Genomic DNA, 13318 nt, shown 5'->3' with positions numbered 1-13318 from the left:
TTTAATAATTATATTTTGCATATATTATCTAGGATGTAATATATACATTAAAGAATCACATTCTCTCTCTTTCATCAATATAACACTCGGCTGAAATAGTATCAGGTAATAAAAGTGATAATTCTTATCAAATATTTATTGCCTAAATACTCTCAAAATACAATAAATTATATTAATATGTTATAAACATACCTCGTGGTCGTTTTATATACAATATAAAACAATAATTCTAATGTTTTTATGGAAAGAAATACAATTTATATGATTTCGCTGTACATTGGTGTATGTTTCGTCTCATTACTTTCTCCAATATTGTGCGAATTTATGGAGTTGCTCCACTAGCACAGCCATCACGGCGGTGACAGATAGATCCAGAAGATTATGCACATAATGTACAGCTTCTTCATCAGTCAAATCCAATCGTAATTTATCCTGGACTTTCTTCACGGCTTTGTCCGGTTCCAAAGCAATATCGGGAACACTAGCATCTACCATCAATGAAAATAGATTCAATATCAAATTGGCGTGCCTACGTAAATGAAGGAACGCCGTGTAACATTGTTTCCGAAATTCGTGATAATGTTCAGAACCGACGCCGCCCATAGCTTCGACCATCTCTTTGCTGAGTTTCATTGGAGGTGGTAAAGGTTTCGGATCTCTACCCAATATATAACCGAAGTCAATGTGAAAGAGCGTGCCTGTAAAGTATAAATCGTTTGGCTCGCTCATTCATTTCATATAAAATCTTTTATTAATAATATACCTGATGCTGTGAGAAGTAAATTATCCAAATGACGATCGCCGACGCCTAGTACGTATGTAATTATGCAATAGCCAGCTGAAATTTTAAAATATGAATTAAATAACAATAATTATATTTGTTTTCTTTCCTAGAATTATAGTATTCGTATTCACCGCAACTGCGAACATAAGTGTCCATAACTTCAGGCACTACTCCGTAAGGTCCAGTTTCGGAAGGATGATGTTTTCGAAAGAAATTCAATATTGATCCCTCATTAGCTAAAACTTCTGCAACCGTTGTGGATTCGATAAATTGTACAAAACCGTGTTTAGTACTTGTTGCGAGTACCCTGAAATAAGATTAAAAATCTTATGATTGTTTTATACATATTATCTTTTATATAAAAAAAATTTTTACCTATATGGAGTTAACTTTAAATCTAAATTTTCCCTTCTTAATAATTTGTCCATAAGTGCTATTGTTTGTAAAATTAATTGATCTTGTCGTAAATCATCTCCATGTTTAAAGATAGCTATATATTCAGTATTATCCGTTGTCAAGAATGTAAGCTTTGATGGCATGAGCGCAGACTTAAAAAGACTTGCCCTAAAAATTAATAAAGTAAAAAAATTCGAATATAATATAAAAATTAACATTAATAATATATCAAATAATTTGAATATGTATACTTTTCTGGAATGATTCCTTTAATACAAATCTCGGGATCCAATGGGAAAGGTATTGGCTCAAAATTCGAAAAATTAATCTTGAATGCTGGATCTGGATCCGTCAGTAATGCTCTCAATCTATCAGTCTTTTTCTTACGATTTCCGCTTTCTCGCGCAACGGCTTTTACCAGAGATACCAATTGATCGATAAACACCTTTTGTCGTAAAAGAAATGCTCTTCTTTTTTGCCAAACAGTATTCCCTTGCGCCAACATCATGGAAAACATTTTCATTACAGTTACGTACATTTCTCTTACTCGCGTATCTTGTTTGGCGCTTATCGCGGGATCAATTTGATCCTCGCACTCGATAGAAAGATACCAATAAAAATAATTAGCTAACATCGAATTTTGACAAGCACGTGTTATTAAGAATGATGCTAAATCCATAAGCGGTTCTTGGCTCGTCGATAATTGACTCTCCGATTCACTAGACTGCAAAGATATATAAATATAAATATAATGTAAAATTAGTAGAGACTTATTGTTTGACTTACAGTCGTAACTGGTGTGGATGTAGAATCATTATTTCTTATGTCTTTATCTAATTTGTCAGCTTTTTCTATTTTTTCCATCTTCTCCAGTCTTTCGCTTTTTTCCAATTTTTCGGTATTCCAACTTTTTGACTCCAATCTTTCTTCCTTCTCCTTCAACATTACTTGATAAGCAGTCTTAATACTTTCAAAATCTTCATATTTCAACGCTTGCACCAATTGCAGCAAGTACAACATTAAATCATCATCTGGAGCTTGATTAAGCCTGCTAATCGCGTATCTCCTAATGGCCGGATGAGTAAATGCAGGTCCTAATAGCTCTAAGGCGTCCTCAGAATCTGGTGGTGCCCATAAAGCTAACATCTCCAAGGCTTGACGTTCTTCACCAGCGACTTTCCAATTAACGCATTTTACAAACTTGGTCAATGCTTTTTTCTGGCTAGACAAATAAAATCTGTATTTCCAAATCAAATCCTGTTCCTCGGTAGAAAGTGCAGTTGTCGATGGATACCCCAATATAGTATTTAAGGCGTCCCGCACAGTCGAGGTAGGTTTTAATTCACGAGTGTTACCGCCACTACGTAAACTACGGGCTAATTTATGGTGTTTTGCCTCTACAAGATTTTCCTGAAAGAGAAATTAACCTTGATTTTTTATCTTATATTTCAATGTAGCTTGAAGCACATATTGTATGCCTCATATATATCTTTTTATTATATATTTTCTCTTGTAAAATCTTACTTGTAAGATCTCATAATCAGGAAGTGTTACAACATCTGGTTGCAATCTATGTTGGAAAACTTCGTCACCATCTTTCTCATAGTACACAATTGAATACTATAAAAAAATAATAATATAAATATATACTATTGTTTTTTTATATATAAAAAGTACTTAAATTGTGCTATATACCGGTACACCATCCATTACGACTTCTGGAAATTCTATCACCAGATACAAGTACTCTGATGCTCTCTTCTCCCTTTCATTGATTAACTCGATTTCTCTGAAAGTTAATCTATCTAGCCAATCAATTTTGTTTATTTGTCCATTTCTGTGTTTCTTAACAAGTTTTGCAAGTCTCTGCATTTGTTCTTTCCCATGATCTCTGGCTTTTCCTGGTGTAGTGGTTGAAACACCACCATCAGCTTCTACCCCAGGCCATACTCTAAGATCCAACATGCCCTGTCGATACACTCCATGCTTGCCAAACAGTGATATAGTTGTGCCACCTACTGGAAGTTGTCTGCCAGGTCCTGCGCAATCGTACAGAGTTATACATAACTGTGCGTCCCGTGGCAGATCCATGTAAGAGATTGGTAGATACACCCACTGGTTCCAGCTAAAGATATCACAATATCATAGACATCATTTAATAGTATATATATATATATATATATATATATATATATATATGTCATATAATATAAAATTTAAAATAGAACGTACTTCCAACGAGAGGTAAAGTGTTTGTAAGCTGTATGTACAGGCAGAGCCAATGGTCTACCACCAGCCCATACTTGCAGAGACGCAGCTAAATCACCGCGAATCCCACCTGTCTCATACAAACCTGAGTACTTGAGCAGAGGATCAAGAAGTAACTCATCGTATTCAGGTCTCTGTCTTTTGCCTTCTAAGGTACCTCTGTGAAATAGTAAATCAATAGTCTAATAATCAAGTTATATGCGAGTCATATTTTATAAATTACATATGCAATTGATATTAAAGACAACAATGGTCGAGCACACATACTATTGCATGAATTACTCTGATCTGATTATTGTATTTCACACTAGTATAATTAATTTTTACATATGGAAAGAATGTCAAAGTGTTTTTATCATCTTGATAACCTGAAGTCGAAATCAAATAGTAACATAAACGACATCGAAACTTACATCTTAACTTGTATCCTGGTATCTAATGAAGAACTGTACACATAGAAAAACTTATCGCTCGTAGTCTCCATCATAGTGATATCAATTAATCAAAAGTTTGACGCGAATCTTCTCTTCCATCACATCCACACTGTCGCAATTTGCATTTGTATAAACGCAAGTGTGTAATTATGTACACAAGCACACATAACGCGTATGCTATTCATTGAAGAAGTATCTATCAAATTTTATCTCAAGATTACACAACAGCTAAAATAGCTGATCGTTGATATCATGTAGAACATCATATTGAAATTATGTATTTCAGATGATATAAGAAAATTGATAATCGAGCAATTTCATCAACAGATAGAATTGTCTCTGTAGCAAGAATTTTCAACCATTGTAATTCGTTTGTTCGTAATGTAATCGGTCTACATACAATTAATAATTTTCTCATATATCAAAATACTCCAAAATATACTACAGAAAATATTACAAGTTAATCGGAATTTAATCCTAAATAATATGTACTTTTTTGTTATGCAAATGTTTAGATAAGATAATAAGATTCCAGCTAAAGATTTCGATGAAAATATTTGCTACATCTAAATCTTGCTTCAGGATATATAGAAAAGTGTCGAATAAAATTTCACCGAAATTTAAAGTATCGACAAATTTCCTCGATGTGATTTATACAATGCTTTCTTTTAGCTGTAAGGGCGCATTCACACCTTGGTAGTAAAGCAGAAGCCAATCTTCTGCTTCCAGCTTTTTTATCAAGATGTGAATGTGCCCTTAAGCCGTAATCACACTACGGGTTGCGGTTGAAATTAACCAATCAGAGTAGCCACCCGACAAATTGCTTTGTTCTGATTGGTCAATTTCAACCGCAGCCCGCAACGAGGGATTTCGTGCGCGCGCATGTGCAACTCTGCACATGCGCGACTGTGAAATTACATTGTAATCTTACGATCGCGCAAGCGCAGAGCCGCACATGCGCACGCACGGAATCTCTAATCGGAACACTGGTTGCGATTGGCCACAGTCAATTATGTCGATTTGTGCCTAGGGTAACCAGCAACGATTGACCAATCAGAGAGCTTTATTTTGAATTGGCCAATTGGCAACGTGATCAATCGAGTGCCACCCGTTGCGGGCTGCGTTTGAAATTGACCAATCAGAACAAAGCAATTTGTCGGCCGGCTACTCTGATTGGTCAATTCCAACCGCAAGGAAGTCCGCAACCCGTAGTGTGCATTGCACTCTATTAAATGCGTTATTCGTGCCCGGAGGTCTCCGTTTTCCACGCCTTGGTGTGCTTTTCATTCTCCCTCATTCGGAAGATATACAGACAATCGGTGCTTCTTACTCTCTTTTTTCTGGAAAGTCGCGATTGCATACGCGTCGATAATTGTAAAAAGAGTCATAATATTATAAAGAAAAATAAAACTATAAATACAATGTTTGGATCAGGAGCAGCGCCAATTGTGGTTCTGAGTAAGTTATAAAGGTTATATCTCTTTTACACACGAGTGTTGTCGATCTCCGATTTAAACGCATGCGTCAAAAAAAATGTCACGATCTAAAATTTCGATCGTCTTTTGAATTTGTTGTTTGGCGTCTCGCACTGTATGAGCTCTCTGATCCCTCCAATCATGTCAAATATTTTGATTATTGCAGGTCAGAATACGAAGCGGGATACCGGCAGAAAAGTGCAGAGAGAGAACATTCAAGCGGGCAAGGTGAGCGTTTAACTTGTGAGCCAGCCAAGTATTGCCTTATAAGGTATTCTTAGTACGATTGCCGGTACACCCATGTGTGACTTCCAGAGTGGCAAGAATCTGATCATATGGCGATCATTAATCGATTTATATTTAATAATTATTGCCTATTATTATCCTTAACTTATACATATAGGATTCTATAATATTAGCTATATAAATAAGTTTTACATTATTTTTTATAAAATTCAATGTTTATTAACAAATACATGTGCACTTTAATCATAAAAATAATTTCCATTATTTTTCATTTTTTCGATCTTTTAGATAAGTTGTAGATTCTGGATTAATAGAAAATTTAATCTTTACTTGCAATAAATTCATCAAGCCATTTTCTTATTTGACATTTTTAAATTTTCTGTCAGATAATATATATTGTGATTAGAAATAATAATCTGAAGGAATTATATCTGGTGAGTGTCAGGTGAAGCATAAAACAATTCAGCCAAATTCCAATAATGTGTCCTTGGTCAATTTCGCCATATCAAGCTGAGCAAGATGCAAGAATTTAACGATGACCTTTCTTTGTAAAGAATCATTTTTTTTCTAATTCTTCTCATTTAAATTAAGTAATTGACCACGATAGCGATCTGCAATTACTGTTTCATCAGATTCAAGTAATCTGTAATAAATCTTATCTTATTCAACTTCTTATATAATGAAATTAATTAAAAGCACTTGGAGCTTAACTGAATTATATCATCTAACACTTACTAAACATAGTACCTTCAGGCTATTATTTATATTAATCAATAAATATGCTTTGTCTAATAGAAAATTTAGAAATGTCAAAGAGAAAGAAGAAAATGGTTTGATGAATTCATCGCAAGTAAAGATTAAAGTCAAATCTTATATTGATCTGAAATCTAAAACTTGTCTGAAAGGTGAAAGAAAGTGCTGAAAATGGATGAAGATTACTTTCATAATTAAATTGTACATGTATAATTTATTATTAAACATTAAATTTCATAAAAAATAGTACAAAAATTATTTATACATCTAATAATAATTTGTATAAATGGATTTGGTGTAAATGATTTCTCTTTATGTATAATTTGTAAATTCAATTATAACATGATTACAACTTGATTTTTAAATTCAAAATGAAAATGATAGTATTGTGATCTTGATTTATAAGATATAATTTAAATATATGATACAAAGATATAATATAAAATATTTATATACAATATTAATTTTTAACAAACCTTGAGTCTCATTTTTAGGCAATTGCTGATGTCATTAGAACATGTCTGGGTCCACAAGCTATGCTAAAGATGTTGATGGATCCAATGGGTGGCATTGTAATGACAAATGATGGAAATGCGATCCTGCGTGAAATCACTGTGCAACATCCTGCTGGAAAATCTATGATAGAAATTGCCAGGACTCAAGATGAGGAAGTGGGAGATGGTACCACGTCAGTCATTGTCCTGTCGGGTGAGATCTTGGCCTCTGCTGAACCATTTTTGGAACAAAACATGCATCCTACTGTCATCATAAGGGCATATCGTCAGGCCTTGGAAGATATGGTCACAATCCTTAATGAGCAGATCAGTATTGATTTAGATTGCAATGATAAAAAGAAATTAATTCAGGTGATAAACTCCTGTATAGGCACTAAATTTATCAGACGCTGGTCCGAATTAGCTTGCCAGATTGCTTTGGACGCCGTTTATATGGTAATGCTTGAGGAAAACGGCAGAAGAGAGATTGACATCAAACGTTATGCCAAGGTAGAAAAAATACCAGGTGGTACGATAGAAGACAGTGCTGTCTTGAAAGGTGTAATGATTAATAAGGATGTGACACATCCAAAAATGAAACGTTACATCAAGAATCCGAGAATAGTGTTGCTGGATTGTCCATTGGAATACAAAAAAGGTGAATCTCAGACGAATATAGAAATAATGAAGGATACCGATTTTACAAAGATCCTAGAATTAGAAGAGGAACATGTAAAGAAGATTTGCGAAGATATTATCTCAGTGAAACCGGATGTCGTGATAACAGAGAAAGGTGTATCCGATCTCGCTCAGCATTACCTTGTTAAAGCCGGCATATCTGCAATACGCAGGCTACGAAAAAGCGATATTAATAGAATCGCTCGTGCTTGCGGTGCCACCGTCGTGAATCGTACAGAGGAATTAAAGGAAGAGGATGTTGGCACGGGTGCTGGTCTCTTCGAGATCAAGAAGCTCGGCGATGATTATTTCTGTTTTATCACAGAATGCAAGGATCCTAAAGCTTGTACCATTATTCTAAGAGGAGCCAGCAAAGATGTCTTGAACGAAACTGAAAGAAATTTACAAGATGCGCTGCACGTTGCCAGAAATCTTCTCATCGATCCGAAACTTGTACCAGGTGTGTCTATATATATATATATATATACAGGGTGAGTTTTATTGCTTGTGTCAATCTTTTTATCATGCGGGAGATTACCGACTGCATAATAAATTGATCGGTACATAAATGTCAATTATTTGGATCGATCGTATCGAAGATCCGAGTATAATGTGTATAATAATAATAATAATAATACTAAATAGGTAGCTTTAATGATAATAATAGTAATAAATTCATACTACATAATTTCAGCTTTTAATTTGCTTTAATTGTACACATTATATTCGGGTCTTCGATACGGTCGATTCAAATAATTGACATTTATGTACCGATCAATTTATTATGCAGTCGGTAATCTCCCGCATGATAAAGATTGACACAAGCAATAAAACTCACCCTGTATATATATATATGTGCATAAAATTATTACTATTTTATTTTTATCAAAATTGTGTTAATGTAATTATAATTCTCTGTTTCATAGGTGGCGGAGCAGTAGAAATGGCTGTATCGCGGCTGTTAACAGAGAAAGCGGCCGGTCTTGCCGGTGTGGAACAATGGCCGTACAAAGCAATCGCACAGGCTTTAGAAATCATCCCCAGGACTCTAGCGCAAAATTGCGGTGCAAATACCATTAGAACTCTAACAGCATTGCGTGCAAAACATGCGACGGAAGGAACCACTTGGGGCATTGATGGAGAAACGGGTAAATTGGTTGATATGAAGGAATATGGTATATGGGAGCCGTTGTCTGTAAAGTTACAGACATACAAAACGGCGATCGAGACTGCTATCCTGTTACTAAGAATCGACGATATCGTCTCTGGAATGAAAAAGAAGAAAAATGAAAATGAAACTGCTCAGCCGAGTCAAGCCACGGAGGAGTCTATGAAGGAATAAGTATTTTCGATATCTATGGTGGAAGCCTAATCGCTTTGCGTCTATTTTAAGATTCAAGTATTTTGCATTCTCGCAGGTTCGTCTATTGAAAATTTCTATCTCTCTTTTGTGTATGCATTACATTAAAAATAAGTTATCTAGAATCGTAAAAAGTTTTTTATTTACACTACCTCCGATATATATATATATATATATATATATATATATATATATATATATATATATATATATATATATATATATATAGAATAGCAAGCAATTGTGTGTTCAAAAATTAACAATTAAATACTTTGATTTATATTATCAACAAAATTTTGCGAATTTTGTACATCATATTTCGATATCGCTCCCTTTTGAGTAACTTCTTTCTCTTTTGTTTCTTCTGTTTCAAGTACGGTAGATTTCGAGGTAGAATCCACAATTTCTGTTGGTAAAGATATCACTGTTGCAATGGAAGATTTTGCATCATATGATGTTAATGGCTGTATATTAGACACACATAATTTGGAGATTAAAGGATCTTTTCTAATAGGCAACAGTACAGCCACAGGTTCTAATATACTCTGCTTATTTAAATATGTAACTTCCTACAAAGTAATTTTATATTATTACACATGTATCTTTTTTTTACGCATATTTTTTTTTATATATACCTCTTTCTGGAGTACATTGACTGATATTCCTAAATGCATTGCAATTTGAATAGGTGGAAAGATCAAATGTATACAATATTGTATATAAGGAATTAATTGTTCGCTCAAACATTCCGTAAATTTGATCATGTTCTCTCGTTCTGCTGCTGTAAAAGCCTGTAAGACACATTTTTTAGGAAAATGGAATTTACTTGTAGACAAAAAGACAATCACATCAAGACAACTCACTTGTTGTTCTTGCTTGTAAAATAACAGCATAGCTTTTGCTACATTATGCAATGATTCCTGCAGCAATTTTGTGCATAAGATAGAGAGTGCCACTGGTGCACAGAGTCTCAATTCATTGAACGCTGTTATTATTCTGTTGCAATATTCAGCTAAAGGATAAAATTCTACCAAAAGTTCAGGTGGATTTTCCTGATAAGAGATAGTTGTAAGTTGTACATCAATAGTATTTTTCAAAAGATACAATTTTATACTTACAGAAATAATTGCAGTCTCTGTTTTTATATCAAGCCGTTGTGTTTTGTTGATCAATGTAAACGTTTCCATGTCTTTCTCAAATTTCTTGGTTGCCCTACGAATGTCTTGTTCAAACTTTTCACCAATAACTCGCACAAATATGTCCGATATTCGACCAGTAAAATCGACGCCTACTCGACCAAACGATAATCCAAAATATGTACACTGGCCTAGAATGGAATCTATGGATGTTACGCCTGGTAAGTCTTGCTCCAATGTAGCAAGAAATTGCGATATCTAGAAAAAAATTATATCATCATCTGTCGATTTTATATCCGTTTCTTATTTACCTTTTCCTCTAGCCAATGGTAAAATATCGCGGATTCATTTAGCGTCACGTCGCGGCCGGGAAGTACTAATTCGTCATCGTTGAACATAGCTTTGTACTGAGTTATTATATTGAACAGATGTATCCTGGATAATTCTATCGTTTTAGTTATATGAAGATTAGCTGCAAGCATTAAAAAAATCAATGATTCTTTCAATGTTAAATCAATAATTTTTTTGATTGTAGCTTAATTTAATTCAAATAAAACGCTCTTACGATCTTCTTTCGGTATCGCATTTAATAAGCCTTGGAGCCAGCTATCTCTTGCTTGAAGAAACTTGATACGAAGTTCTGGTTCTGTAAACGCATCCATTGACCGTAATAAACCTACAAGCTGAAGACATCTTGGAAGTGGTAAATCTCCTCTTAGAGATCCCACTACTTGTCCTACCATTCCTGACCAGCTACTTTCAATCTCTGCTACTATAGACTGCAATATCGATAAAAAAATTAAGTCAAAGATACATAGGAGTATTAAAGAAATTTAGTTAAGCTTATACCGAAATAATAGGAATGTCTCCATGTTTTACTCCTAATTGACGGGCATATTGAGACAATTCTAATGCTTCATTATATTGATTACTTCTCAAACATGATTCCATTAGTTGGGGCATTTCGAGAATTTCGAGTAGTTCTGCATTTCGTGTCAGCGTTAAACTATTTAATCTTCGATGCGCGTTAATATCCTTTGAAGTGTCACAAAATGATTGACACTTTTCTACAAATTTTGGAATCTTCTGTACAAGCTTGTCAAGACGACTCTCAGTCTCATTAAACTAAAAGAAAAATAATGTAATTTGTTAATATAATTATTTTGAAAGTCTATGCATTCTTTAAGCCTGTAGTCTTTGAGATTACATGATTGAGTATCTCTCGTGAACTCTCTGCTGTCTGGATAAAAGTTTTGTAGTTTGCAAAAACCAATTCTTGTGTAGTCTGAAGCACTGCATTTTTTTCATCAGACAAATGATCAGGTTCTTTACCTGTGGAAAATTAAAATAGGATAAAACAAACTTACTGATGTGTAATGCAAAGCATTTAAATGCAAAAAAAACTAATAAAAGTATCCTTACTCAGCTGATCGACATCAAAGCCACCAAGTTTTGAGAGGTATTGATAAAATTCAGGATTTTCTTTCCATGATTCTAAAATATTAATTATATAAAATATAATTATCCATATACGCAACACACATACACAATATTGAACAATATATTAACAATTTCTAAGTAGTAAGACTAATTCTACCTGGAATACTTTCTGGATATACCAGATTTATTACATTTTCCGTCTCGATGTCCATTTTTTTAGCAAATTAGATAATATCAAGATTAACATTTGTTGTAGAATATTATTAGCACAAGTGAAACATTGACAGGTGGCAGGTATTAGAATTCTTTCAACATGCTACATAATTTTATATGGTCTTTTTTTCATAAAATGATTTAAATTATCACAAGGAATACTTTTCATCAATTAAGATTATAAAATAATCTTTTATATATCACGGTAATATAAATTTTGCACGTAAAAATTTGGCAAACACTAGGTTAACTTATTTAGGATAGTATTTTCATGAAACGACACATCACAAACTGTGATGCCGAATAGTTTACAAGTATCGTCAACGTCAGTTTTAGGAACGAGGGACGGAAGCAATCAGCTGATCAACTGAAGAATATCATAAAAGTTGACAATTTTTGACGATTAGATTTTTGAATTAAAAATTTTCTGAAGATCGGTTTCATTATTCTTTCGCATCACGGGAAATGGCTTTAAATCTGATTAAACAGGTATGTTATATTCTCGTGATGGTAAAATTATCTAATTTTCATATTGAATTAAATAACTATGAAAATGCAGTTTTTACATTATTTATATGTTATAATGGTATTTAATTATTGCGTTTATTCCAGATTATACCGATTAAACAACATCCACTCATAAGGAAAACTTTATCGGCAAAATTTTACACTGGAAGCTTGTACGAGCCTGATTATTTACAGGTTAAATTCTTGAATTGTAAAAATACTTGAAAATATCTGTATAATTTGTGTTTTGTGTTATTTTTTCAATTTTTTTTTACAGGCAGGACAATCGAAATTTCCACTTTTACCTACGATAAACATACAAATTAAAGGTTACGATTATTCGGTGCTCGAATGTTACCAAACTTTCATCAGTAAATTGGCAGATATTATGCAAATTGATATAGACAACAGGTAAATTTTCATTAATTTATTTAAATATTCTTTTTTCAATTTTTCTAATATTATGTTCCTTCAGCTGGGCATTACCACCTGAGAAATGGAAGATTCAAAAATATAAAACTGGAACAACAGCAGTTTTATCTGAATACAAGCTTAAAGTTTATGAAAGACATGTACAAATGTCAGAGGTATCTACTATCAAATATTCCATATTGATCAGAGCATTAGAAGCATCCCTTCCACAAGGTGTTACCCTTAATATAAATGCTTTTGATCCTGCGTTAGAGAAGAAGCGATATGTACCAGACAAACAATTACTTGATTTGAAATCTTCATTAAGTACCTTAAAGCAGAAAGCTTAAATATAAATTATTGTAATTGATGCAAATGCAATGCTCTTATATGTACATACATTAAAGTATAAAAAGATACTTTTCTATTATAAAAGTACTTTTTCTTAGTACATAAATTTTTAAAACAACAGAAACTTAAGAATTAATAATAAAATTAGTCGAAGAAATAAATTTTTTCTGTTCTATTTTTTGAGATATATATATTTATGTAAAAAAATTTATAAAAATATAAAGCAATAAATACAAACACAATAAATATAAAAATACAAGCATAATAATATAAAATTAAGATATAGAAAATTAATATTTGTACATAATTCTCTTTTTCTATAATTTGAGAAAGACAAAACTAGTTTGCAAAAATTTTAAACAATATTGCAGT

General features: G+C 33.1%; 4 protein-coding genes across 4 annotated transcripts; 2 read left to right on the top strand and 2 right to left on the bottom strand.

Annotated features, from left to right (window-relative positions):
* Nucleotides 1–121: 121 nt before the first annotated feature.
* Pi3k59f (phosphatidylinositol 3-kinase 59F) lies at nt 122–4325 on the bottom strand. Its single transcript, XM_083108540.1, has 10 exons — nt 3862–4325; nt 3413–3607; nt 2876–3305; nt 2705–2800; nt 1967–2590; nt 1432–1904; nt 1160–1348; nt 916–1091; nt 764–838; nt 122–698 (listed from the first exon to the last, which is right to left on the bottom strand). Exons 1-10 carry the CDS (start codon nt 3933–3935, stop codon nt 298–300), a joined length of 2733 nt encoding a protein of 910 aa, XP_082964666.1. The 5' UTR covers nt 3936–4325; the 3' UTR covers nt 122–297.
* Nucleotides 4326–5130: 805 nt separating this feature from the next.
* On the top strand, nt 5131–9013 carry Cct3 (chaperonin containing TCP1 subunit 3). Its single transcript, XM_083109667.1, has 4 exons — nt 5131–5340; nt 5524–5585; nt 6851–7988; nt 8455–9013. The coding sequence occupies exons 1-4, from the start codon at nt 5304–5306 to the stop codon at nt 8868–8870; spliced, it is 1653 nt and encodes a 550-aa protein (XP_082965793.1). The 5' UTR covers nt 5131–5303; the 3' UTR covers nt 8871–9013.
* Nucleotides 9014–9144: 131 nt separating this feature from the next.
* Cog8 (conserved oligomeric Golgi complex subunit 8) lies at nt 9145–11944 on the bottom strand. The gene is made up of 10 exons (XM_083109666.1): nt 11622–11944; nt 11447–11518; nt 11232–11356; nt 10874–11149; nt 10590–10803; nt 10336–10496; nt 10007–10282; nt 9752–9940; nt 9524–9679; nt 9145–9457 (listed from the first exon to the last, which is right to left on the bottom strand). The coding sequence occupies exons 1-10, from the start codon at nt 11674–11676 to the stop codon at nt 9152–9154; spliced, it is 1830 nt and encodes a 609-aa protein (XP_082965792.1). The 5' UTR covers nt 11677–11944; the 3' UTR covers nt 9145–9151.
* A 63-nt stretch (nt 11945–12007) lies between these two features.
* Nucleotides 12008–13107, top strand: Mrpl48 (mitochondrial ribosomal protein L48). The gene is made up of 4 exons (XM_083109668.1): nt 12008–12166; nt 12290–12379; nt 12462–12595; nt 12660–13107. The coding sequence occupies exons 1-4, from the start codon at nt 12143–12145 to the stop codon at nt 12943–12945; spliced, it is 534 nt and encodes a 177-aa protein (XP_082965794.1). The 5' UTR covers nt 12008–12142; the 3' UTR covers nt 12946–13107.
* The last annotated feature ends 211 nt before the right edge of the window (nt 13108–13318 follow it).

Source organism: Camponotus vicinus, unplaced genomic scaffold (genome assembly GCF_025532165.1).
Source record: "Camponotus vicinus isolate PSW18456_S1 unplaced genomic scaffold, iyCamVici1.0 SCAF_9, whole genome shotgun sequence".
Lineage (NCBI taxonomy): Eukaryota > Metazoa > Arthropoda > Insecta > Hymenoptera > Formicidae > Camponotus > Camponotus vicinus.
Note: the sequence above shows the minus strand (reverse complement) of the source record. Positions and strands in the feature narration are given on the sequence as shown.